The 24,042-nt window shown below is 39.9% G+C and overlaps 1 protein-coding gene across 11 annotated transcripts in view; it reads left to right on the forward strand.

Annotated features, from left to right (window-relative positions):
• The window catches only part of LOC131427388 (calcineurin-binding protein cabin-1-like), a 1,620,795-nt gene that overhangs the window by 595,172 nt on the left and 1,001,581 nt on the right, over positions 1 to 24,042 (forward strand). For 10 of the 11 annotated variants that reach the window (XR_009229264.1, XR_009229263.1, XM_058590537.1 and 7 more), the window contains 3 exons: positions 10,902 to 11,033; positions 11,075 to 11,374; positions 11,433 to 11,780. Coding sequence is in view for 9 of the 11 variants with exons in the window: in XM_058590537.1 (XP_058446520.1) it covers positions 10,902 to 11,033; positions 11,075 to 11,374; positions 11,433 to 11,780 (780 nt within the window). In the remaining 2 variants the exon portion in view is untranslated. The remainder of the gene's footprint in view (positions 1 to 10,901; positions 11,034 to 11,074; positions 11,375 to 11,432; positions 11,781 to 24,042) is intronic. The other variant, XM_058590535.1, reaches the window with a different exon arrangement.

Consider the following 24,042-nt stretch of genomic DNA (forward strand, 5'->3'; position numbering starts at 1 on the left):
GTGCGAAGATCGTTCGAGAAAAATGTTCCGAATTGTGCTAATTATCGTAGAGAATTCCACAATTAGATCCTTCTAAAAGGCAGAAGTGAATCCTGTACAGCATCTTGATAGTTTCATTCAATGAATTATGCAAATCCGAAATGAGATAATCGACGTCAAAAATCGTTTAAAATTCTAGTAGTGAAAGGGAGAAAAGTTTCGTAATTTACACAATCGATCAACTATCAATTCGAATTCGAAAGTATAAAGAAATCGTGTCCGTTTTATTCATATTCACGACATCAAGTTATGTCTCTGACATTAACACCCGTACTTTTATAGTTTAGTTGTTGTTTTTGTAATGACAATGGTCGTAGATCAGGTTTTGTGATAATGTAAATTGTGTGTTCGTGTTTTTTTAAAGTTGTTGAAATGATTTGTATGGAATGTAATGGTAATAATTGTAATAGTAATGTAATGATGTAATACTGGTAATAGTGATAACAATAATAATAATCTATCTAATGGGTTTACCTGCTGGGTCAACCGGGCGTTTTCTGGTTTCGGGATGGTTATTTTTTACATACCTATCTCATTTGTATTATTTCCGCGTTATTCATTCGTTTCTTTTCTTTAATCTTTCTGGCATTCTGCATCATACTTCTTTTTCAAGTTTAAGAGTCTCTTAGATCGATTTTCCAGTTTTCCCAGTGTGCATTAATTTCCTATGGTACAGAAATGTTGAGTTAGTAATTTTTTACACACGCTGTCGTCGGCAAGTTGTCTTAGCGGGCAATATGTGTTGATAAATTCGTCGATATCGTTTACGTAAAAATTGTATAAAAGGGGCTTAAACTTGAGCCCTGAGGAAGACCCATGTAAATGAATCGTATTGTCGACAAATCACCATTCCCGAAACTACATGTGTTTCTCAGACAATAGATTATAAAAAAAGTTATTCCAAACTGATAAAAGATCGTGCTGATTCAGCTTCTCACCTAAGATATTTATAGAAACTGAATCGAATGCCCCCTTGATGTCGAGGAAAACTGATGCCATTCGTTCTTTACGAGCAATAATTTCTGTTGCGAGCAACGCAAGACAATCGTCTTGCGTCTCCGGATACATCTCCGGAACTACAAGCTGATAAGGATAAATAATTACATTTCAACAACGTGTTCTATACATGACACAGAAAAATCGAGTACTTCTGGATGTCATATAATTCATCAGTTGCGCAGGTCTGGGCACTTGATGACCAAATCCATTGATTTCGGGTATGTCAAATTTTAGTTACAGGTACCGGAAAAGTGATCGTATTCTCATAATCGGAAATCACTCCATTTTACCAGAAGGAGCTGTCCAGCTGAAACAAAAAACGAATATAAGAAAAGCATCATGACACTAATTAAAACAGCTTTCTGTATATTCCACGTGCGCATGAAGTGATCGAAAGATTATATTAAATTCTTTTATTACCCCTTTTTATAAATATAAAAACCTATTTTAATCCACCTAGTGGTGTAATGATGCCTTTCTCATATTACTCATTACATCATAAATATAATCGTGAAATTCGCAAAAATAACTGTTTATTGAATAGAAATATGATAATTTGTTCGGATCTAATCTCACAAACTCTAAAAACCTGTTTACCCTGTAGTTCCGGAACCGAAAGTAGTATCCACAACAAATTAAGGAATTCCGTATGAAACTGTAAGACTTTTCTTTTGAACCTATAAGTTTGTGAAAATCGATTTGGCCATCTCCAAGAAAAGTAAGTGAGATCCTTTTTGCAGTTTTTGATCACTATTTCCAATTCTTGCGAAACCGGATTCAGATAAACGGAATAGCCGAAGTTGGTTCGTTTACTACCAAAAAATATAACCTACAAATAGGAACAGTTTTGAACGTAGTTAAACCTATACATACTATCTCATGCTCTATTTGGATTAAACCAATCAAACGAAATCTAACAAACGAAACAAACCTGCGTTTCTGTTACTTCTGCATACGAAATAGAACAAAGCACGCATCGTTTGTTTTGTGTTTTCTTCTTCTTTAGGTGTTGTACATGTTGTCACTCTATATGGCGATTTGAAAACTTTGACACTAATCGCCCTGCAACTGCGGAACCGGAAGTCGGATCCGGATGAAATTTCACAGTAGGTTTAAATACAGTATGAACTTTAATTCAAATCAAGATTTGTGAAAATCGGTTCAAGCATCGCAGAGAAATCGAGGTAAATTTAGTTTTAGGAGTTTTTCTTCTCCACTTTCGGTGCTCTCGGAACAGAAAAAGAGGGGACCAGTAGTGCCGAATTAAGTTTTCATGCCTACAAACTAACAAGCTCTGCAAACTAGAAGAATTTATCGGACAGTTTTATGGGATTTGTACCTGTTTTTAACCATCGTTCGTGGAAAAATACTAATAAAATTGGTAATTTTCCACTTATCACTCTTTAGTTCCGAAACCGAAAGTTGGATCCTGATAAAATGTTCCACTTCCAATGTTTTTAGGGTATTATAAGACCTTTAATTTGAATCTTAGTTTGCGAAAATCGGTTGAGTTGTTCCCGAGATAATTGAGTGTAAACTTTTTCTCAAATTTTCACATATTACCATATAACTCCGGAACCGGAAGTCACATTCAAATGAAATTCAATAGCAAGCTATGGGACCATAATACCTTTTATTTGAATCTTAGTTTGTGAAAATCGGTTCAGCCATCTCTGAAAAAAGTGAGTGCATATTGTTGGGAACCGGCCGAATACCTTCCTTCTGGTTTCGATAGCGGCTTGAATATTGGGATGGCCAATTCCAACATCGATTGGTAATCTCGTTAATGCCTTGCAGTATTTCTCCGGACAATCACTCGGGAATAACCATGCATGCATGCATAATAAAAAACTCGCGCTTTACTGACTTAACATTTTTATAAAAAAGAACACAGTTATTTTAGACTTATTTCATACGAGTATAACTACGATTATATTTTATTCTTAATTCTAACAAGTTAAAATGCGTACGGGCCTTGCGCCTTTTCTTGCTAAGGATCCAATTTCGACTGACTCTAGATCGTATTTTGGGCAATCACCAGGCTAGAATCCAGACTCCGATCGTGCAATAGATGGGTTGATGGGATCTCACTCTCTCGTCATTGTTATCATTGTGTTGAAGATGCTAGTAGTGAATGCCAATGATGCTTCACGTTGTATATAACTGAATCAGGTAGTTATAGATGCTGTGCAGATACTGTATCGACTATTCATGGCCAGGGATGTAGTCTGGGGTGATCCTTGTTGTAACCAACATCCTCACCCACCCAGAAATTGACTATTTCTGAAAAGATAAAAAAAACAGAAGCATCCGATTCTATGGGGAGTGGGACGGGAACGGTGATTACACTTCATTTCTCTCTGTCTCCTTAAATTCGTCGATTGGTAGCGGCAGCGTGCACAATTTCTCGACAGGCCGTTTCAACATTCCAGTAGCCGTTTTTAAGGTAACGACTCGTACTACGTTGTCCTCACCAGAGTGTAGCTCCTGTATCCTTCCCATTCTCCATCGCTTTGGAGGTAAATTGTCGTCTTGGATTACGACCAATTTTCCCACTTCTATATGAACTGGCGGTTTCCAGCGTTTCGTTCTAGCCTGAAGTTGGCACAAGTACTCTCGACGCCACCTGCGCCAAAAATCTTGTAATTTACGTTGCATTAGCTGCCATTTATTAAGACGGTTTAACTGAATCCCTTCAAGATTAGGTTCTGGTAGTGCCTGAAGTGAGGCTCCGACAAGGAAATGCGATGGCGTCAAAGGTTCTAAGTCGTTGGGATCATCCGATAGAGGCGTCAACGGTCGAGAATTGAGACATCCCTCTAGCTGCACAAGTAGTGTGGTCAAGTCTTCAGGAGATACGGGATTTTCTCCAACTACCTTTAAAAGGTGTGTTTTTGCGGAACGAACTGCCTCCAAAATGCGGACCGCTGGGTGGAGAAAAATGCCATTGAATACCTTCAGTGGCGCATACCTTGAAGACAGCTTCGCGATGTGTTTTATCCTTCAGCAGCAGTAAAAATTCTCGAAGTTTATTCCTGGCACCGACGAAGTTTGTGCCATTGTCAGAGTATATATCTGAACAGTTCCCCCTTCTTGCGACAAATCGTCGAAGTGCTTAAAGAAAACGATCTGTTGACAAATCCGAAACAAGCTCGAGATGTACGGCCTTGGTACACAGGCAAATGAAAAGCGCAACATAAGCCTTAACGGTTGGACGACGTGGTGCTGGGCGAAGATACACTGGGCCAAAATAATCCACGCCAGTGCGAGAGAATGGATGAGATATCGTGACTCTGGCTGCGGGTAATTCTCCCATAAATTACTGAATCTTGGTTGGTCTGGAACGAAAGCACGTCAGGCATTTGTGTACAATTTGTCTGACGGCATCTCTTCCTCGTAGAGGCCAATAACGCAGTCTGATAGTTGCCAAGAGAAGCTGTGGACCCACATGGAGGAGACGCTCGTGATACTGTTGTAGTAACATGCGGGTAAAAGGATGACGAGGAGGTAAAAGTATGGGATGCTTGGTGTCGTCCCCTTCCTCGGATTTACTCAATCGTCCGCCGACTCTAATGATTCCGTTATCAGTTATAGATGGGTTATACCATCGCAACGGTGATTTCGCGGGTACAGATTTCCCCTTCAGCAGCGCCTTCCATTCATCGACAAAGACTTCCCTTTTGCACTCGCCCAATTAGCGTGTATTCTGCCTCACGCAGCTCCATAGTCGAAAGCGATGAGTCATCTTTTCGGTCGTGTTTGGATTTACGAAGAATTTTCATAAGCCTTAACCAATAAGCAGTTCGTCGAATCATGTCACTGTAAGACGAAAATCTCTTGAAGTAGTACTCATTAAACTCATTCAATGAAGAACCCATATTGGCCACTACGATTCGTCGTTTTTCTTCATCGCCAACTTCGGGTAATATTTCTAGCTGTTTTGTGTACTCTTTCTGGCTATACTCCAACCAAACCGGTCCTTGCCACCAGAATTTGTTTTTCACGATTTCTTCCGGCATGATTCCCCTAGAAATCAAGTCCGCAGGATTTTCAATACCAGGTACGTGTCCCCAAAAACATCCTTCAGTGATGATTTGGATTTTAGCAACTCTGTTGGCCACATATGTGGTAAAGGATGTAGGAGGAGCTTGAATCCACCGTAGAACGCATGTTGAATCTGTCCAGAAATAGGTCTTCCACTTTCTTTTTAAAGAATTCTGGACCTTCTCATACAATTGAGCTGTCAGTAATGCACCGCAGAGTTCCAATCTCGGTATAGTTTGACAATCCAACCGTTGGTTTTCTTCATCTCGAAGCAACCACAAACCTTGCATAAATATTTTTGCCGTGGTAATAGCGGCTCCCAGAAGCCCTAAGGAATCAAATAAGGTAGCAATTATCGATAAAACGACCCGCTTGGAGAGTGTCACTTTTTCTTCCTGCACAGGAATACTAAATTGGAATTTCAGCATATCGAGCCTTGGCAGCCACGTGAGCCCCAAGGTTTTTACGGTAGAGCTTCCTCCAAGTCTCGAATTGCCAACTCTTCCGATGGTATGTTCTCTAGCAATTTGGAACAGTTCAAAGCCCATTTCCTGAGCCTAAAGCCTCCACTTGACATCATTTGATTTAGTTGATGCTGTAATTCAAATGCCGTTTCCACATCATCTGCTCCAGTAATTACGTCATCCATATACGTGTCTTCGCTCACCGCTCGTGCTGCAAGTGGAAAGTTAACCTTCTCCTCCATTGCCAACTGCTTCAGTACTCGGGTAGCTAAAAACGGAGCGGGCTTGGTTCCATATGTTACGGTATTTAGCTCGTAGATTCCAACGTCTTCTTCCGGAGAGGATCGCCAAAGAACGCACTGTAGAGATCGATCTTCAAAGCGAACATTTATCTGGCGAAACATTTTCTTCACATCTGAGACCAGCATTATTTGCCTAGTCCGACAGCGCAAAACTATGGCCCGTAGATCGTCTTGTATTACTGGCCCCACCAGTAACACATCGTTCAGAGATACTCCAGAAGACGTTTTACAGGAGGCGTCGAAAACTACCCGTACCTTTGTAGTAGTACTTGCTTCCTTTACCACCCGGTGGTGCGGTAAATAACACCTTTGAGGCGAGCTATATTGGTTGACCTTTCGCATGTGACCCAATTGGATATATTCATTCATGAATGCCTTATACTGCTCGCGTAAACTGGCATCTCTTGCCAATCTTCGTTCCGTTCCTTGTAAACGCCTAAATGCGATGTCTCTCGACTCACCCAGTCGTAAGAGAGCATCCTTGGTTTTTCGAAGTGCCACAGTATATCGGCCATTTTTCTCGCGTAAAACCGTTTGCTGGAAAATCTGCTCACAACGCCTTTCTTCCAGAGAATAGGGTTTGCTGGATCCGATATCTTCGCTAGCCCAAAACCGTTCTAACAATGAGTCCAACCCATCTGTTGAAGCGACATGGCAATTGATGCGAATAGAATTGCGAGTATTGACTACTCCGCCGCATACCACCCACCCGAATACCGATAAGTTGAGCGTCGGTAGGTTTTCCCCAAGAGAAATTTGTTTGCCAGTTTTGAAGAAATCAAAGAAAGACAAGATTCCAAGCACCATATCCACCTTCTTGGATTCGAAAAACGCAGGATAGGCCAGTTCTACGCCATTTGGAATTTTCCATCCATTGGTTCTGATCGTAGTTGTAGGGAGGTCAACTGTTACCTTGGGGAGTACGAGAAAGTCCAAATCTCGTGAAAACCTTGAAGTCCGTGAGCGCACCATGGCTCGAATGCAGTGGTTAACCTTCGTAGCAGCTTGACCGATTCCAAGAACTGAGATATTCACTTTATCTCGAGTTACTCTTAATCTCTGGCATAGACATTCCGTGATAAAATTGCTCTCCGAACCAGAGTCTAACAGAGCACGTGCTGGATACTGATTGCCTTCGTCGTCTTCCACTATGACTACAGCAGTTGCTAACAGAACTTGGGATGAACATTCATACGACGCATGGTTGGCCAAAATTTCAGTGGCTGCCACGTTAGCCACCTGGGATGGAGTTGTAATCGTTGATTCCTTGTTGGAAGATAATTTAGTCTTAATATCATTCGCTTCATTCATGTCCCTTTCCTTTCGTGGTTTGAAACAGACTAAAGTGTGGTGACGTCCGTTACAGTTCCGGCAGGAGTACTTCGACTGGCATTCCTTGGCTTGATGACCTGCCCGGAAACAATTCCGACAGAGAACATGTAATTTTAACATGGCGTCACGTTCCGACACAGACAGTCGTTGAAACATGTTACATTGGAATAGAGGATGATTGGAAGAACAGGCCACACAACGTCTCCCAGGCGCTTGTGCTGAATTTGAGCTAGTTCTCGTTGCTAATAGCTTCTGTTTGAACGGTAGATGAACACTCTTACTGTCCGCAGGCTTAAGAGGTAGCGAATCTGATACACGGATACGACGATGAAGAAACTCGGTGAGATCAGCCAAATTGTCTTGTTCCCTTGTAGACGAGAACTCTTCCCATCCTCGGCGTGTTACTGGGTCGAGTCGCGCTGTAAGCATGTTCACGAGCAGGAGGTCCTTGTAATCGGCTGGCTGAACTATCTGATCGAGAGTTTGTACGACACGTTCGAAACTTTCCAAAAGAGATTGCAATTCACTAACTGATTCCTTGCCAAGTGTTGGAAGCAATGAAGCGCTTTTTAAGTTGCTTGCTGTTATTGTACCGTTTCAATAGCATCTCCCATGCTACTAAGTAATTAGCCTTCATGATCTTCAATGGATCAATAATACTTTTCGGTTCTCCTTGAAGACACCCGTTTAAATAGTGGAACTTCTCCACTTCTGGAAGATCCGATTTCCAATGTATGAGTGAAGTGTACAAGTCACGAAAGCTCAACCATTCGTCTATATCTCCGTTGAAAGTCTGCAGTTTGATTTGAGGAAGACGAACATTATCTAGAGTGCCATGTACCGTTGTGTCATTTCCTCGCAAAGATTGCTCCAACACGGATGATTCTTCCCTCTCCTTAAGTTTATCCATAAGGAAGGACTTGTCCTCGTAATAACGGTTGTTGAATTCTCGCCTTTCCTTGTCATAAGCCTCATCTTCTGCTGTAAAATCGTCATGGGATTTAATCTCAATCAACGTCTCACTGAACCTTTCCCACAATTCTTCTAGCTTCTCCAATCGCACAGTTACTTGAGATGCGGTCGAATCTTCCTTAAAGTCTTCGATAAAATTCCATATATCCAGTAGTGATGTCTGGCTATCCTTCAATTTAGTAGTTAAATTCTTCAATGACGGTGACTTTTTCGCTGATGATGCAGCTGGTGGCATGTTGATAGGATCTCACAGTGCAGAGACAATAAAATGAGAAGGAGTATTGTGTAATTTTCTGCGTACTACCCTAGCCAGACTGGCATATACTGTAGAGTTCACTGACCTGACGAAACAGGCGAATACGCCCTAGACAATAATTCCAGGAGTAACCCAAGAATTGAACAGCACGAAAATTGTGACCTCAACCAATGACGTCTTCAGAAGACTATCCAAGTCTATATGCAATACCTTTTAACTTCAGTATACCCTTGCGGGTCATCAGGGCTCACACGTGTAACGAAGGAATCGAAGAGGATATAAATTTTATCAAAAGTGTATTTTCTGTACGCCTAGATTCGGCGACATATACCATCTATTCACTAACCTGAGCAACAGTTTTTTGGCGCTGCCTCTTCTCTTCACTCGTCGGATGAAAATCTCTCAAACGACACCATTGTGGCTCGAGTACTCCGGAAATGTTGAGAAATAAGCGTTGTTATCGTACAGTGCGAGCTGATCTCCACTTCATGCAGTTACTTCTGAGCAACAAAGTTCGGCGCGAGTCAGTGATCGTCCTACGACATCGACTAGACATCCAAATTGGATACTGGGAACTCCAGGAAGCAGGAGAACCCAAACTCGTTCCAAAGCAGTCACAATTGCAAAAGATTCGGTGTTAGTATTGTACGTTGAATGCCAGCTTCGGCTGGACATATATAGGTGTTCAACTAACCTCAGAAAAATTACTTGGCGCAAGATGTCCAAGCCAAGTGGCGTCAGTCTGAACTGCTATGGCGAAAGTGCCTTTTGTTTCTCCTGAGCAATGGCAGCGGAAAAAGGTGACCTCCACCTTTCGACCTCAATCGCAATGGCGTCGATGAGCGTCGCAAGCATGCAAGCGTCGACCCAATGTCGACAGTTTTAATAATTCCTTTGATCCTATTGCTGTCCTATCCGGTTCGAAGGACCATAATGTTGGGAACCGGCCGAATACCTTCCTTCTGGTTTCGATAGCGGCTTGAATATTGGGATGGCAAATTCCAACATCGATTGGTAATCTCGTTAATGCCTTGCAGTATTTCTCCGGACAATCACTCGGGAATAACCATGCATGCATGCATAATAAAAAACTCGCGCTTTACTGACTTAACATTTTTATAAAAAAGAACACAGTTATTTTAGACTTATTTCATACGAGTATAACTACGATTATATTTTATTCTTAATTCTAACAAGTTAAAATGCGTACGGGCCTTGCGCCCTTTCTTGCTAAGGATCCAATTTCGACTGACTCTAGATCGTATTTTGGGCAATCACCAGGCTAGAATCCAGACTCCGATCGTGCAATAGATGGGTTGATGGGATCTCACTCTCTCGTCATTGTTATCATTGTGTTGAAGATGCTAGTAGTAAATGCCAATGATGCTTCACGTTGTATATAACTGAATCAGGTAGTTATAGATGCTGTGCAGGTACTGTATCGACTATTGATGGCCAGGGATGTAGTCTGGGGTGATCCTTGTTGTAACGAACACATATTTTTTTCACTTTTTTGGTACATGTCATCCTATATATCCGGAACCGGAAGTTGGATCGGAATGAAATGCAATGGCAAGCTATGGGACTATGAGACCTTCCATTTGAATCTTTGTATGTGAAAATCGGTTCAGCCATCTCTGAGAAAAGTGAGTGCATATTTTTGTTACATACACACACACACACACACACACACACACACACACACAGACATTTGCTCAGTTCGTCGAGCTGAGTCGAATGGTATATGACATTCGGCCCTCCGGGCCTCGGTTAAAAAGTCGATTTTCACAGTGATTGCATAGCCTTTCTATATGAGAAAGGCAAAAATAAGTATAGAATTCGCTCGAACCTAAAAATTTTCCTAGGTCCACAGATCACTGAATGAGTGGACCGATTTTTATCAAATTAGTCGCAAATGAAAGGTCTTCCCATCACTTTGAACGCTATTGAATGGTTTTGAGATTGGATGTTTACTTTTTGAATTATGCGAAGTTTTATGACAATATCTGTTATAATAGACTTTAAGAACAGAATATGTTTTTAGACTTCGATTTCGCACGGTAATAGCCATAGATTGTTAAAATCCGTTCATTTTTAACGGAGTTTTGTGTTTCTAAGCACCTAAAAGACTATGCACAGCAAACTTTTTCATGACGTTTGGGTTCGTTATTGGCAACATAGTCATTCGAACATGACATCTTAAGTAACCACAACGCATTATATACCTACATTAATTCCACCTTATATAACTTCAGTGCGACTCTCTATAAATGCCAAAAAACATTAAGAACTTTTATAATTTCGATTTCGTCTAACAGTCAAATTTCCGTATTTCCGTGACGTGACGTTTTGCTAAGTCCCTCCTCACCCCCTTGTCTAAATATTTGAAACACCCCCCCCCCCCCCCTCACCATATCATTTAAGCGTGACGTAATTTTTGCATAACGCCTTAGTTGTTATTTATAATTATTTATTGTACGCTTCACATTGCAGAGAAGATGACATAACTACGGTTTCACGAAAAAGTCGCTCGAAAGATGACGAATCGTTCGCCTATCAAACGGATGAAGAATCATTATGTAGTTCCATTATGATGTTTTTTGTGGCACATGAGCTCCTTGGAAGGTATAAAACAATTGGTAAATGTATAATTATTACCGAAACAGATTTCATTTCTCACTGCGCAGACGGCAATGGTGTTCCAAAGAGAACAGCCGAATTCTCTTCATGATGCTCGATGTTATTGGTCCTAAACTGAGAGCACCTTTATTAGAACCATATCGTGAAATCATTAATGAATGTTTAGAGCAAACAACATATTGTCTCTACGGATATCCGCCGAAGAAAGGTAGAATGCGTCATGTTCAAGACCACGAAGCGATACAAGAATCCTTATCTTATGAGAAAGCAATTCAACTGTTTGATATCTACCGACCCGATGTGTTACCAGAATTTAATTCATACAAGTAAGCGTCTCTAGATTCGTTGCAAACCAATAAATTTTAATGTGTTTTATCATTCTAGAATCGATTCAATATCAGCAGATGCGGAAGTAATGTTTCAACATATCTTGTCAATACTGTCAGACAAATTTGATATCGCGAAACAAACAACTCCTATGATGAACTTTATCAATGACGCTGATCATACATTACCACCAGTTTATAACAATGAGATTTTGAGCTTAAAAATCAAACCCATTTTTTATCTCCTTGCTGACTTCTATTTCAAAAATAGGGACTTTTCCAAGGCTATTAATTATTATGTTATGGATTTGACTATTGAACCAAGACGGTTTGACTCGTGGGCTGGAATATCTTTATCGAAAGCTAGTAAATGCGAAACAATGCTGAATTCAACTGAAGTTTTGAGGTAAATCTATAATATTTTAAAAAGTGTAATATTATCTTCAAATTTAATTTAAATTAGTATGCCGACAGTTTCATACTGACGTGGCAATAAAACTTATTATGAGTGCATGGAAGGGTCTACCAGTACTTTAATTGTATTTTAACTTTTTAAATAAAAACGAAAATCCTATTAAATTTTTAATAAGACAATGTGTATCATAATAAATCATTCATACAAGCTTCCAATCAAATGACTATTAATTATGCTACCTTTACGTAGTCACAATACTAAGGTAATCAAATCAAATTTCTTAGACATGTTTACGATAAACCGGTGAATATTTTATTGGCCGAGTTCCTGCGGGTGGGGTCAAACACTTTTGAAAAATCATTTATTTTTTCTTTGTATTTTATTGTAGTGAGTTTCAAGAATGTTTTGTCAAATTTCCAAGCCTATTGGAACAAAACTCTAAAAAGTTATGGGCCTTTATCTTTTATTATCTAATACTGGAAAAAGGTAAGAGCTTGGTACACAGGCTCAGAATTATTCGATTGACTTGAAAATTACACGAAACATTTTTGAAATGTTAAATTTAGCAAAATACAAAGAAAAAATATGATTTTTCGAAAGTGTTAGACCATATTCACCCCCTAGAAAAAAAATTATTCCCTTTTTATAGACAGTAAGCATCATCGTCTATCGTCTATTTTGCACACTCTTTCTACATATTTATACAAATTCAACAAGTTATTTTAGTTGACTCTATGTAAAAACTCTCCCCCCTTTCCCCGAAATGCCCCACCTTATATCTCCCAGCCACCCCCAAACCCCTACCCCAATCTGATACATACCCGGTGAACGACCATTATTAGGTTAAAACCGGGGGTAAATAAACGATATAATAATAATAATAAGTTATTTTAGTGGCAAAACTGATTAACGGTGATTTGGACTCGTCGCAGATTTTTTTTGTATATATCGTTCATTTATACCCGGCGTCACAGATTCTGTCTACTTGAAAAAATGCTCCATGCTTCACAATGATCACTGCGCTTCACCTGTTTTCTGCAGCCGAGATTTCATCGAACGATATTCGGGTATTACGAACCGATAACATTTTCCTTGAAGGTATTTGGCACTGTTGAACATCTCTTCGATTTTGGTGAGCCATCTCACAAGTTTGTACAGAAAGTACTGCGATCATTTTGTTATCAGATAAATATATTTAATAATGATTAAATTAATGAAAAAATAATAACATGAATAAATACACAAATAAATAAAAAAATAAATAAATAAATAAATAAATACATAAATGAAAAAATAAATATATAAATAAATTTTTAAATTAAGAAATAAATAAATTAATGATAATATTTTTTTTGTATATTTAGAACCTTTTATAACTTTGTCATTAAGGTCCGTCACAAAAAAATGTATTTACATTTCATTTTCATTCATATGTTATCGTACAAGTCAACTTCTTTGAAAAAGTTCAACACTTTCCTACCTCTTTCCGAGTCGTCTGCGGGGGCTTCTCTCATGTTAGCCGGAAATCCTGTTCGTGTTTGTACATCGCATTGCATCACGAATTTGCATCGGTTCTCTCGAGTAAGTATCCATGTGTGAAAGCAGTGTGTCTTATGCAAAGTCTACACAGTTTCACGCTTTTCTTCCTATTTTCGCCTATTGCCTCTTTGAAAAGCATGATGGTGTTTTTTATTTCCCGTAATTTTCTGTTACGTTCAAAATCCCAGCTACGCTGCCACCTTAAATATATGCAATTCTTCATAACTGTTTTGAGGTCATTGACGTCCAGTTTGTCATGATCCATTTGCGCTGCTTTAAGTGCTTTCTTGGCCTCTAGATCTACTTGTTCATTGCCAGTGATACCGAAGTGGCTTGGTACCCAACAAACAACCACTTCTGTACCTTTTTGTTTTGCTTGGATATACGAACTTCCGACGCTATCTTTCCATTTGCTAAGTGTTTTCCATTTTTCGAAAGAGCTTATTACGCTCATTGAATCGGTACATATTACGAACGCCCTGTATGTTTCCTACTTGCAACCCATGCTAATGCATCTTTTACTGCCAGACTTTCTGCCGTGTAGATGCTATTCATACTATGTATTCGTTTTCTAATAGTTCAATCATCCGAGATTACGCTGTATCCACACATTTCGTTCATTGTGTAGATGTAGCTGTGGATACGGTATCTTGTGTTTCTCAGCTTGCTGAACATCGTACGTAATTCGTCAGGACGAGCTCCTTGCTGCAGGCGTCTAAAAAGTTCTTTGTCCGTGGGTATCCTCGGTCTCTGCCAGGGTGCTGGGATATGTAAACATTGTTAGCGTGGGTAATGTGATTTTGAGATTTTGTAAGACGTTTTCCCCTCCCGTCTTGACGAGTTTTATTTCTTAACTGCGCATGGTGCATCTCCCGGGAGTTTTCCAATATCCTGTGTTTCTTTGCTTAGGGTGACATTTTCGCCAGAGGTATCGTTGTTGTTGTGAGTCTCGTAGTTATGTGCCTCTGAGCTTGTTGCGCTACGTGTTGCAAATACTGAAGTTCTCTAGGAGTGTTCATATACTTGGAATTCCTGCTTCTGCTTGCAGACTTCGAATCGGGCTCGTGCGGGGTGCACCTGTTAACATTCTTAGACCAGTGTTGTGTATTGATTATAACCTTTTTAGTGAAGCTTCGCTCATTCCAGATATAACCGGGGCAGCATATAGTAGCTTCTCGAGGACTGTTGATCGGTACAGTTTCGTTAGAGTGCATCTATCTCCTCCCCAGTTTCTTCAGGTGTGCTACGTAGAAATTGAATTCTTTGCTGGCAGCTCGCTCTTATTTATTTTGCATTTTTTTTAAATTGTAAACATTCATCAAATATCACACCTAAGCATCTGTGGCTATTTTCTCGTGGGATGATTGTGCCGTTGAGTTGGAGTGTGTTTGGGTGACGTGGTTTACGGAAACGAGATTTTCTGAAGATCACACTTACACTTTTGTCGGCGGATATTTTGAATCCGGTCTCTCTTTGCCAGTCTTCTATCGCTTTTAGTGCATTTTGTAGTTGGGACTAAGGCACTTCACGTTGAAGGGAAGATGTTGCGTGATTGTATCTATCGCGATTAGGAACATGGTTACACTCAGAACTGATCCTTGACGAAGTCCTGTTTCCATGGTTTTTGCGTTAGATAGGTAGCCATTCACAAGGACTCTGAAGGATCTCACTCTAAGCATTTTTTCCAAAAAAAATAAAGCATCTCACCTCCAATTCGATGATCGATTAGTCTCTGAAGGATTAACCTTCTCCAGGTGGTGTCATATGCTTTCATGACAACTAGAAATACAGCATGTGTATAGTGGTTTTTGGACATACCATGCCATATTTCTTCCTCGATTGTCGCAAGATGGTGAACTGTGGTTCTTTCTTTCCGCAATGCGTACTCAGCATGTTTCTTGTTTCGAGCATGTTTCTAGTTGCGAGCAAATGGATTATCCGGTTGTTTACCATTCGTTCGAAGACCTTTCCTAGGCAGCTATTGAGGTATATGGTAGTAGTTTCGTGGGTTAGAGCGTTCGCCTTTACCTTTGTAGATTGGTATTACTCAAGGATGGCTTTTTTCGTATCAAAGAACGTTCACTGGCAACTCTTCAACGATTGAATCAGTACCAAAGAGTTGGAAATCATCGCAACAACAAAAACCATGGCTCATTTAACATAGAATCGACACCAGTGCGAGAGCGAATTTCTCTCGATGACATTTCTGAGAATCAAAGGTTAGCACACTGCTGTGGGGATCTTCTCTGAAGCAACAAACGGTCGCTTATTCTCGTTTCGCGATCCGATTCTGTACAGGCAGTTGATAATTGCTATAGAATCATTTTACTATTGCCGCTTATTCTAACTATGTGCATATAATCTTTGTATAAGTTGTGTCTATGAAAATGTATGTGAATGCTCCACACAAGGGTTTTGAAATATTGCAACCTAGTATGAGAATCATCAAGTTGAATCATCGATTCGATTTTCTGCGATAATTGTCAACTTGCGATTCTCTCTTGAGAAATTTTACACAGCAACGATCATTATCAGACAGTAATTTTTTTCAGGGCCGTGAAATACTCAGAGTATGAAGTGGAACGAAGGAATGTAGAAAAATTCTCTCGCGGTTCATGCATTGAGAGACTCGAGTTCTTGTATCATCTTCTACCGGATTGAAAATGTTGTATACAATATAGATAGCAATATAGCAGCTTCTGTCAAATTTTCGGCAATCGCCAACACTGGTATTACTATTGATATTGTCCAATCTTCAGGGTAGGTTGATTCGAACCATAATCGGTTGTACGCTTCAAGGAGTTGTGTTTTGCAATCTCACGGTAAATGACTGATCATTGCGTAGTGGATGTCGTCAGGGCCAGGTGATGACCCACGCAGTCCTTCCAATGCTTCTTCCAAATCGTTCATTCTGTATGCTTGGTTGTATTTTGCTTCGATTTGGTTATGTATGCTTAGGGGTATTGCCTCGACTTGCCTTTTTCTTTCTTGGAACTCGACATTGTACGATGCGTTGCTCGATATCTTTTCGAATGCGTTTCCCAAAATTTCGGCGATTGCTATATCAGTGGTAGCTATTTCGCCGTTGTGTTTGATTGCACTAATAAGGACGCTTCTTCTTTTGCCTTGTTGCCTTGAGTGTTTTCGCGTTAAAACTGTTGGCCAGTTTTTCCCAGCTATCTTTCTTTGCATTGGTTACTGCCTCTCTAACAGATGTTCTAGCCAGGCGATACGCTTCAGTTAGGTTGTCTTTTTCACCGGTTTGCTCCTTACAGGATTTTAATTTTCGTAAGGCTTTTATCCTTGCTTTTGTCGTGAATACGACTTACTTTACTATGGGGCGCCTTTTCAAAATTTCTCCCTTTGAGAGAGTGATAAGTTTTTGATCGTGAATATCTCCTGTTGTATCTAATGAATCAACATAATTCTTGCGACATGCCATCGGAAATATGATCACAATTTTATGATAAAATTTTCAGTTGTGTGACATAATCTCAAATAGTTCAAAATAAAACTTTTCTGAAATGTTTGGTATAAACGAGTGTCAAAGAGGATAATTCATAAGGCGCGTTTGCCTTTTTCGTATTTTTAAAGCTCATAGCTCATTGATCCGTAGAAGGATTTATATAATCTAACTACCAATAGAATCAACAACAACATTGAAGTTTTTCAATAGTACACTATTGAAAAACCTATTTGATTCAACCCATGACAGCACCAGCCAATCAAACCGCGAGATGTCTGCATCTATACAAGAGCATCCATATAAAAGTTGAGTGGTTCATTTTTCCTACCATTTGCTGAGCAACTGTTCCATAAATAAGACACACGAGAGCAACATCGAGGACCTGTCGTCTCACTGTTTCCCGTTCTGCGGACAGGAAAGAAATTTTAGCAAAGGGGCTGTCCGTACACCGCTGCCAGTAGCAGGTATAAAATGAAATGTGATGTGAGAAATAGCGTCATTTAAGTTAAAGCAGCTACTCTGAACGTACGAGACACCGTCAGCACGATGGCACCGAAAACCGGTAGAAAGGCAGCCAAAAAGTCCAGCATAGCCCATTCAAAGCACTTTTCAGTGCTAAAGATCATCATAAAGAACTAGTTGAATTTTGTCGCTTTCCTACCATTTTCCGAGCAACTGTTGCCGAAACAAGACACACACGAGAAGTTTAAATAATTTGCACCGTCACTAACACATTCAATTACGAACGGCAATGCGAAAGTTGAAATGATGGTGTTGAACATATCTTTATACTAGTACACAAATATGCCGTGCGAAACAGAGTTGCCACGTATACAGATCAATATGTATTTTTGTCGTGAATTCTTTAGTATTCGGCCGAAAACAAAAATGAACAAATTGTTAGAATAGAAGTTTCCACTTGATTTGCGCATTCTACTTTCCAGGCGTGCCAGAACTGGCTAAACTTAAAGCAATCTTAAATATTTCTTTATCACAGTGATGTGGTCGTCCTGAAAAGGACGGGGTTTTCAACTCCTCGTCGTTACGAATGACCAGCTGCAGATGGCGAGGGATGATTTTCGTTTTCTTGTTGTCACGGGCAGCGTTACCGGCTAATTTGGCAGCCAAGTACTCCATCACTGCCGCCAGATAGACCGGTGCACCGGTACCGACACGCTCGGCGTAGTTCCCCTTCCGGAGCAAACGATGGATTCTGCCCCCAACTGGGAACTGCAGACCAGCACGGTTTGAGTGGGACTTTGCCTTTCCCTTAACTGTTCTTCCTGTGTGCGTGTTTCTGCGTAAAAATTCCACAAGATGCTGTTAACAGCTAGACAGCCAATTAAGTATTACTGGCTACCGCTCTACTAACTTTCTTTTTTATATCGTCTCACTGTTTCCCGTTCTGCGAAGAGGAAAGGAATTTTAGCAAAGGGGCTGTCCGTACAACGCTGCCAGTAGCAGGTATAAAATGAAATGTAATGTGAGAAATAGCGTGATTCGTTATATAACACTCGATGTGGATAGACGAATAACCTAGTACGACTAATTTCGATTTTGTTTTATCTTTTATTATCCATGGCTTGCATAGCTGTCTACCTATCCAAGCCATGGGTAAAACGCGCCATAGATCCGAGAATGATCCAAAGGATGTTAAGCGTCTGAAGCCAAGTGGTGTACAGGTAAACGACCGTTTGCTGAGTAACAACCAATACGCTGATCTGCCATTTGATGTCGAAGAGGAACTGCAGAAGAAGGAAAAAATGCCGCCTTTCTACCTGAAGGGCTTCCCACCAACTCTACGCTCGGATTTCAACACGCTGATCAACAAAGGACTACAGGCAAAAATCCGTTTCTGTACTGAAGGCTACAAAATAACTGTTCCGGCTTTGAATCACTACAAAGCAGTGGAATTGTAACTGAAGCAGACAAAAGCGGAATACTTCACACACGATATTGCCGCCAACAAACCTATGAAGGTTGTACTTCGAGGACTACCCGACATGATGGAAGCCGAATTAAAGCAGGCACTGTCGGAGGCTGGACTAAAGTCTGTAATTGTGTTTAAAATGAAACGACATAAAACGGACAAAAAGTTTAGAGATTAACTGTACCTGGTTCATCTGGAGAAGGGCTCCATCACCATGAGTCAACTGAAAACGATAAAATCGTGATTCCACATAATCATCGAATGTCAAAAGTATGAAGCGGTACATCGGGATGTCACACAGTGCACGAACTGTTTGAACTACGGTCATGGAGCGAGGAATTGCCGCACGAAAAGTCTGTGCAGGAAATGTGCCGAATCACACAATACCAACGATTGTCTACTAGATGACATCGCTGTAAAATGTGTGCACTGTGATGGCGACCATCCATCTACTAGCAAATCGTGTCCCAAACGTGCTGAGTTCACAAAAATTCGACAACAGGCTTCCCGTAAACAATCAACGCACAAGAATGTTCCACAGAAGGATGAAGTTAATTTCCTACCCAAGGCTCCCACCGAAGAGGGATATTTCAAATTTGCCGCCACTTCCTCACAGCAATCCAAAAGATTCAGCCGCTAGTTCACAAAAAGATTCTTCTTCCAAAATCTTTTCTTTGTGGGGCAATAATCAACCTCAAGCAAAGGATAACTCTGGTGACTTATTCTCTGCTGAACAGCTGATCGTCATTTTTGTAACAATGACAACAAAACTACGAAACTGCAGAACGCGGTTAGATCAAATCAACGCCTTAGGCACATTCATCATCGGATATGCAATATAATGAGCTGGTTGTAGTAAATTGGAATGCTTGCTCACTCAGGAGAAAAACTGCAGAATTATCCGACTTTTTTCAAGAGAAAAATGCCGATATTGCTATTTTAACAGAAACTCATCTGGAATTTCATTTTTAATTCCAATTACAGGATTCACAGGCTCGACAGGAAAACTACCAGAGGAGGGGGAGTTGCCATTGCCATTAAACGATCCATTCAGCACAGGCTTCTGTCAGCCTTTAAATTGCAACCTATAAAAGCCATCGGAATTGAGATTACAACGACGATGGGACCTATCATCATCATTGCAGCGTACTGCCCCCAAACAAACAAATCTTCGAGATGGTACGTGTGCATCATTGAAGCGAGATCTGGCAATGCTCACTCGACGACAGAACAAATTCATCATTGCTGGAGACCTGAACGCACGGCATGAGCTGTGGGGAAACAAAAGACAGAATCGAAACGGATTTGTACTTGCCGAAGATTACGAAGCTGGACAGTACAACGTTCTCGCTCCGGATCAAAGAACGCGACTTTCCAGATCGGGAGTTCATTCCATTTTGGATATATTCATCAGCAACATCGCCATAGACAGCTCTCCAGTTGTCTTCAACGAGCTCTCTTCCGACCGCTTTCCAGTAATATCCTAGATAAGAAGACTTCTTATAACAACTTAACTAGGATAATCCAGGAAAGGATATCTGAGCTTCGCAAAAGGAACTTCCAGCAAAAGCTTCGAGAAATTCTCCCACATTCAAAGCCCTTCTGGTCCTTAACGAAGGTGCTTAAGAAAAAACCGAAGCTTATTCCTCCTCTTATGTCACCCCAGGATGCAGCTGAAGGAATACCTTTAATCACACCAGTAGAGAAAGCAAATGCGCTAGGCCAGCAGTTTGTGTGTTCTCACAATTTAGGACTCAATATTGTTAGTCCACATAAAAGAGCCGTTGCTGATAGCGTAGCTGAGGTGGGATGTCTGATGTAAAAATGTTGTATAGGATGGGACCTAGGATGGTTCCTTGGGGTACACCAGCAGGAAAGGTAAATCTTTCTGAAAGTGAATTATTCAGAGCAACCTGGAATGATCTATCTGCAAGATAATTTTCGATAATTTTAATAAGATACATGGGAAAATTATACCGATGCAGTTTAAACACCAGGCCATCGTGCCACACATTATCGAATGCCTTTCCAATATCTAATATTGCCATGGCAGTCGTTTTGGACACTGATTTGTTTTGCTGGATGACGTTGTTAACCCTTGTGAGTTGGTGGATGGTGGATCTTCCTTTCCGGAACCCAAACTGTTCTTCTAGTAATATATCCTGTTCATCTGCGAAAGCAAGAATTCGCCTTTGTATTGACTTTTCAAACAGCTTGGATAGGGCAGAGAGTAAGTTGATGGGCCGATAGCTCTTGGAAACGGAAGGATCTTTCCCCGGTTTCAAAACTGGGATAACTTTAGCTAACTTCCACTTTGAAGGGAAGTAACCAAGCTCCCAGCACCTAATCAAAATTTTAGCTTAGAAGACAAATGAGCGAATACTCAAATGTTTCAGCTCAATGTTGAATGTGTTGTCGAAACCGGGGGCCTTCATATTTTTGGATTTTTTCACAATAGCCATCAGCTCATTCGCAGTGACTCTACTTTCCTCAGGAACCAAGCTGTCTGATTGGTCAACCTCAGCTACGCTATTATCAACGGCTTTTTTATGTGGACTAACAATATTGAGTCCTAAATTGTGAGAGCACACAAACTGCTGGCCTAGCGCATTTGCTTTCTCTACTGGTGTGATTAAAGGTATTCGTTCAGCTGTATCCTGGGGTGACATGAGAGGAGGAATCGGCTTCGGTTTTTTTCATAAGCACCTTTGTTAAGGACCAGAAGGGCTTTGAATGTGGGAGAATTTCTCGATGCTTTTGCTGGAAGTTCCTTTTGCGAAGCTCAGATATCTTTTCCTGGATTATCCTAGTTAAGTTGTTATAAGAAGTCTTCTTATCTAGGATGCCAGTTCGTTGATACTGCCTCCTGTAGATATTTCGAAGTCGGATGAGTTTTTTGGTGACACTGTCAATTTGAAGAGAGGAACTCGGCATATGTTGTACTGGAACCGTCCTATCACGAGCGACTGTGATTGAATGCTGGAAGGAAGATGGGGCCGCATCGATTTCCATCGGGGAATCTAGTGGCAAATTGATATTAATAAGTTGGTCGGCGATTTGTTGGAATTGGACCCAGTCGGTGCGATAATAGTTTCTACGAGGTTGAATAGGCTCTGTTTCTGGTGAAGATCCCAACGTCAATATTACTGGAAAGTGGTCGGAAGAAAGCTCATTGAAGACAACTGGAGAGCTGTCTATGGCGATGTTGCTGATGAATATATCCAAAATGGAATGAACTCCCGATCTGGAAAGTCGCGTTCTTTGATCCGGAGCGAGAACGTTGTACTGTCCAGCTTCGTAATTTTCGGCAAGTACAAATCCGTTTCGATTCTGTCTTTTGTTTCCCCACAGCTCATGCCGTGCGTTCAGGTCTCCAGCAATGATGAATTTGTTCTGTCGTCGAGTGAGCATTGCCAGATCTCGCTTCAATGATGCACACGTACCATCTCGAAGATTTGTTTGTTTGGGGCAGTACGCTGCAATGATGATGATAGGTCCCATCGTCGTTGCAATCTCAATTCCGATGGCTTTTATAAGTTGCAATTTAAAGGCTGACAGAAGCCTGTGCTGAATGGATCGTTTAATGGCAATGGCAACTCCCCCTCCTCTGGTAGTTGTCCTGTCGAGCCTGTGAATCCTGTAATTGGAAAAAAGCGAAGCGTCATTTTAGTTAAAGCAGCTACTCTGAACGCACGATACACCGTCAGCACGGTGACACCGAAAACCGGTAGAAAGACAGCCAAAAAGTCCAGCAAGGCCCACTCAATCTGTATTTTAGTTATACATATACACATACATATATATATATATATATATATATATATATATATATATATATATATATATATATATATATATATATATATATATATATATATATATATATATATATATATATATATATATATATATATATATATATATATATATATATATATATATATATATATATATATGTCAGGTGTACAACTTACCGCCGTTTTCCGATAGGTGGCTGTACCGGCTGAGACTGGTCAACATACGTAGATGATAATGCCTTTAAAGTGAGTGTGTACAGTGCCTAACAAATTGTCATCGACGTTTCTGTGACAGCTGTTCTTGTTTTCGTATTATTGACGCTCGAAAATGTCTGTTTATGTGCCCAACTCTCGCCATTTGCGGGAAGTTTCTTTTCTGTTACAATTTGAAAAAAATGCAGTTGAAGCGCTTCGAATACTATCAAAAACTTACGGTGATGCTGCTCTGAGTAAAAGAACGTTTTAAAAATGGCGATTTCGATGTCGACAACAAACATGGTGGTGGAAGAGAAAAAACCTTCGAAGATCAAGGATCAGCTCGGTGCGATTATATATATATATATATATATATATATATATATATATATATATATATATATATATATATATATATATATATATATATATATATATATATATATATATATATATCTATATATATATATATATATATATATATATATATATATATATATATCTATATATATATATATATATATATATATATATATATATATATATATATATATATATATATATATATATATATATATATAATACAGATTAATCTGTATTGTTATTATTATTATCATTATTAGTATTAAAATTACTCTTGCATACCGAAGATCGTCGATACATTTCAGACCAGGCCATTGCAATTGTCTCGTACTCAAATTTCGAGAAGAATCTGATATCTTCGAACTTCATAGCTTCAATAAAAATAAACTACAGCATATTAAAAAGGAACTGTTTCAAGTTTGGAATATATAGTTGTAGAATAGTAGCTGTTTAATGTAACTAATCTGTACTTTAATGTAAGTGCATCGCTTCAAACTCTATTAGTGAGAAAGGAGAAAGCTTGCACAATTCATACAATCAATCAACTAACTGATATTCGGAAAAGTGATGGGAGCGTGTCAGTTTTTTCGTATTCACGACATCCAGTTATTTTTCTGACATTACCCACCCGCCTTTTTATCTTTCGAGCTAGTTCCACTAGTGCCCGCTCTTTTTCTGGACATATCCTTTCGTTTTTGCTATTGTTGCTTGGGTCGTATTTAAAATTTGTTGTGTGATTTCTTGAATTTGATCTACAGCTTCAGTTTTTGTTTCGAACTTTATCACGGATTGGTACGTTCTCCAATCGGCCTCCTCTATTTTCCACTTGGCTCTTGTTTTCTGTTTCGGTAGCGCTCCGGGGAATCATTGGTATGAGATCACTGCCGCGAGTATATTCACTTATTGTCAATTTGAGCAGCCCCGCTGGTTTCGTTGAGCAGCATGCAACATCTATGCACGGAA

This window comes from Malaya genurostris, chromosome 2 (assembly GCF_030247185.1).
Source record: "Malaya genurostris strain Urasoe2022 chromosome 2, Malgen_1.1, whole genome shotgun sequence".
Taxonomy (NCBI): domain Eukaryota; kingdom Metazoa; phylum Arthropoda; class Insecta; order Diptera; family Culicidae; genus Malaya; species Malaya genurostris.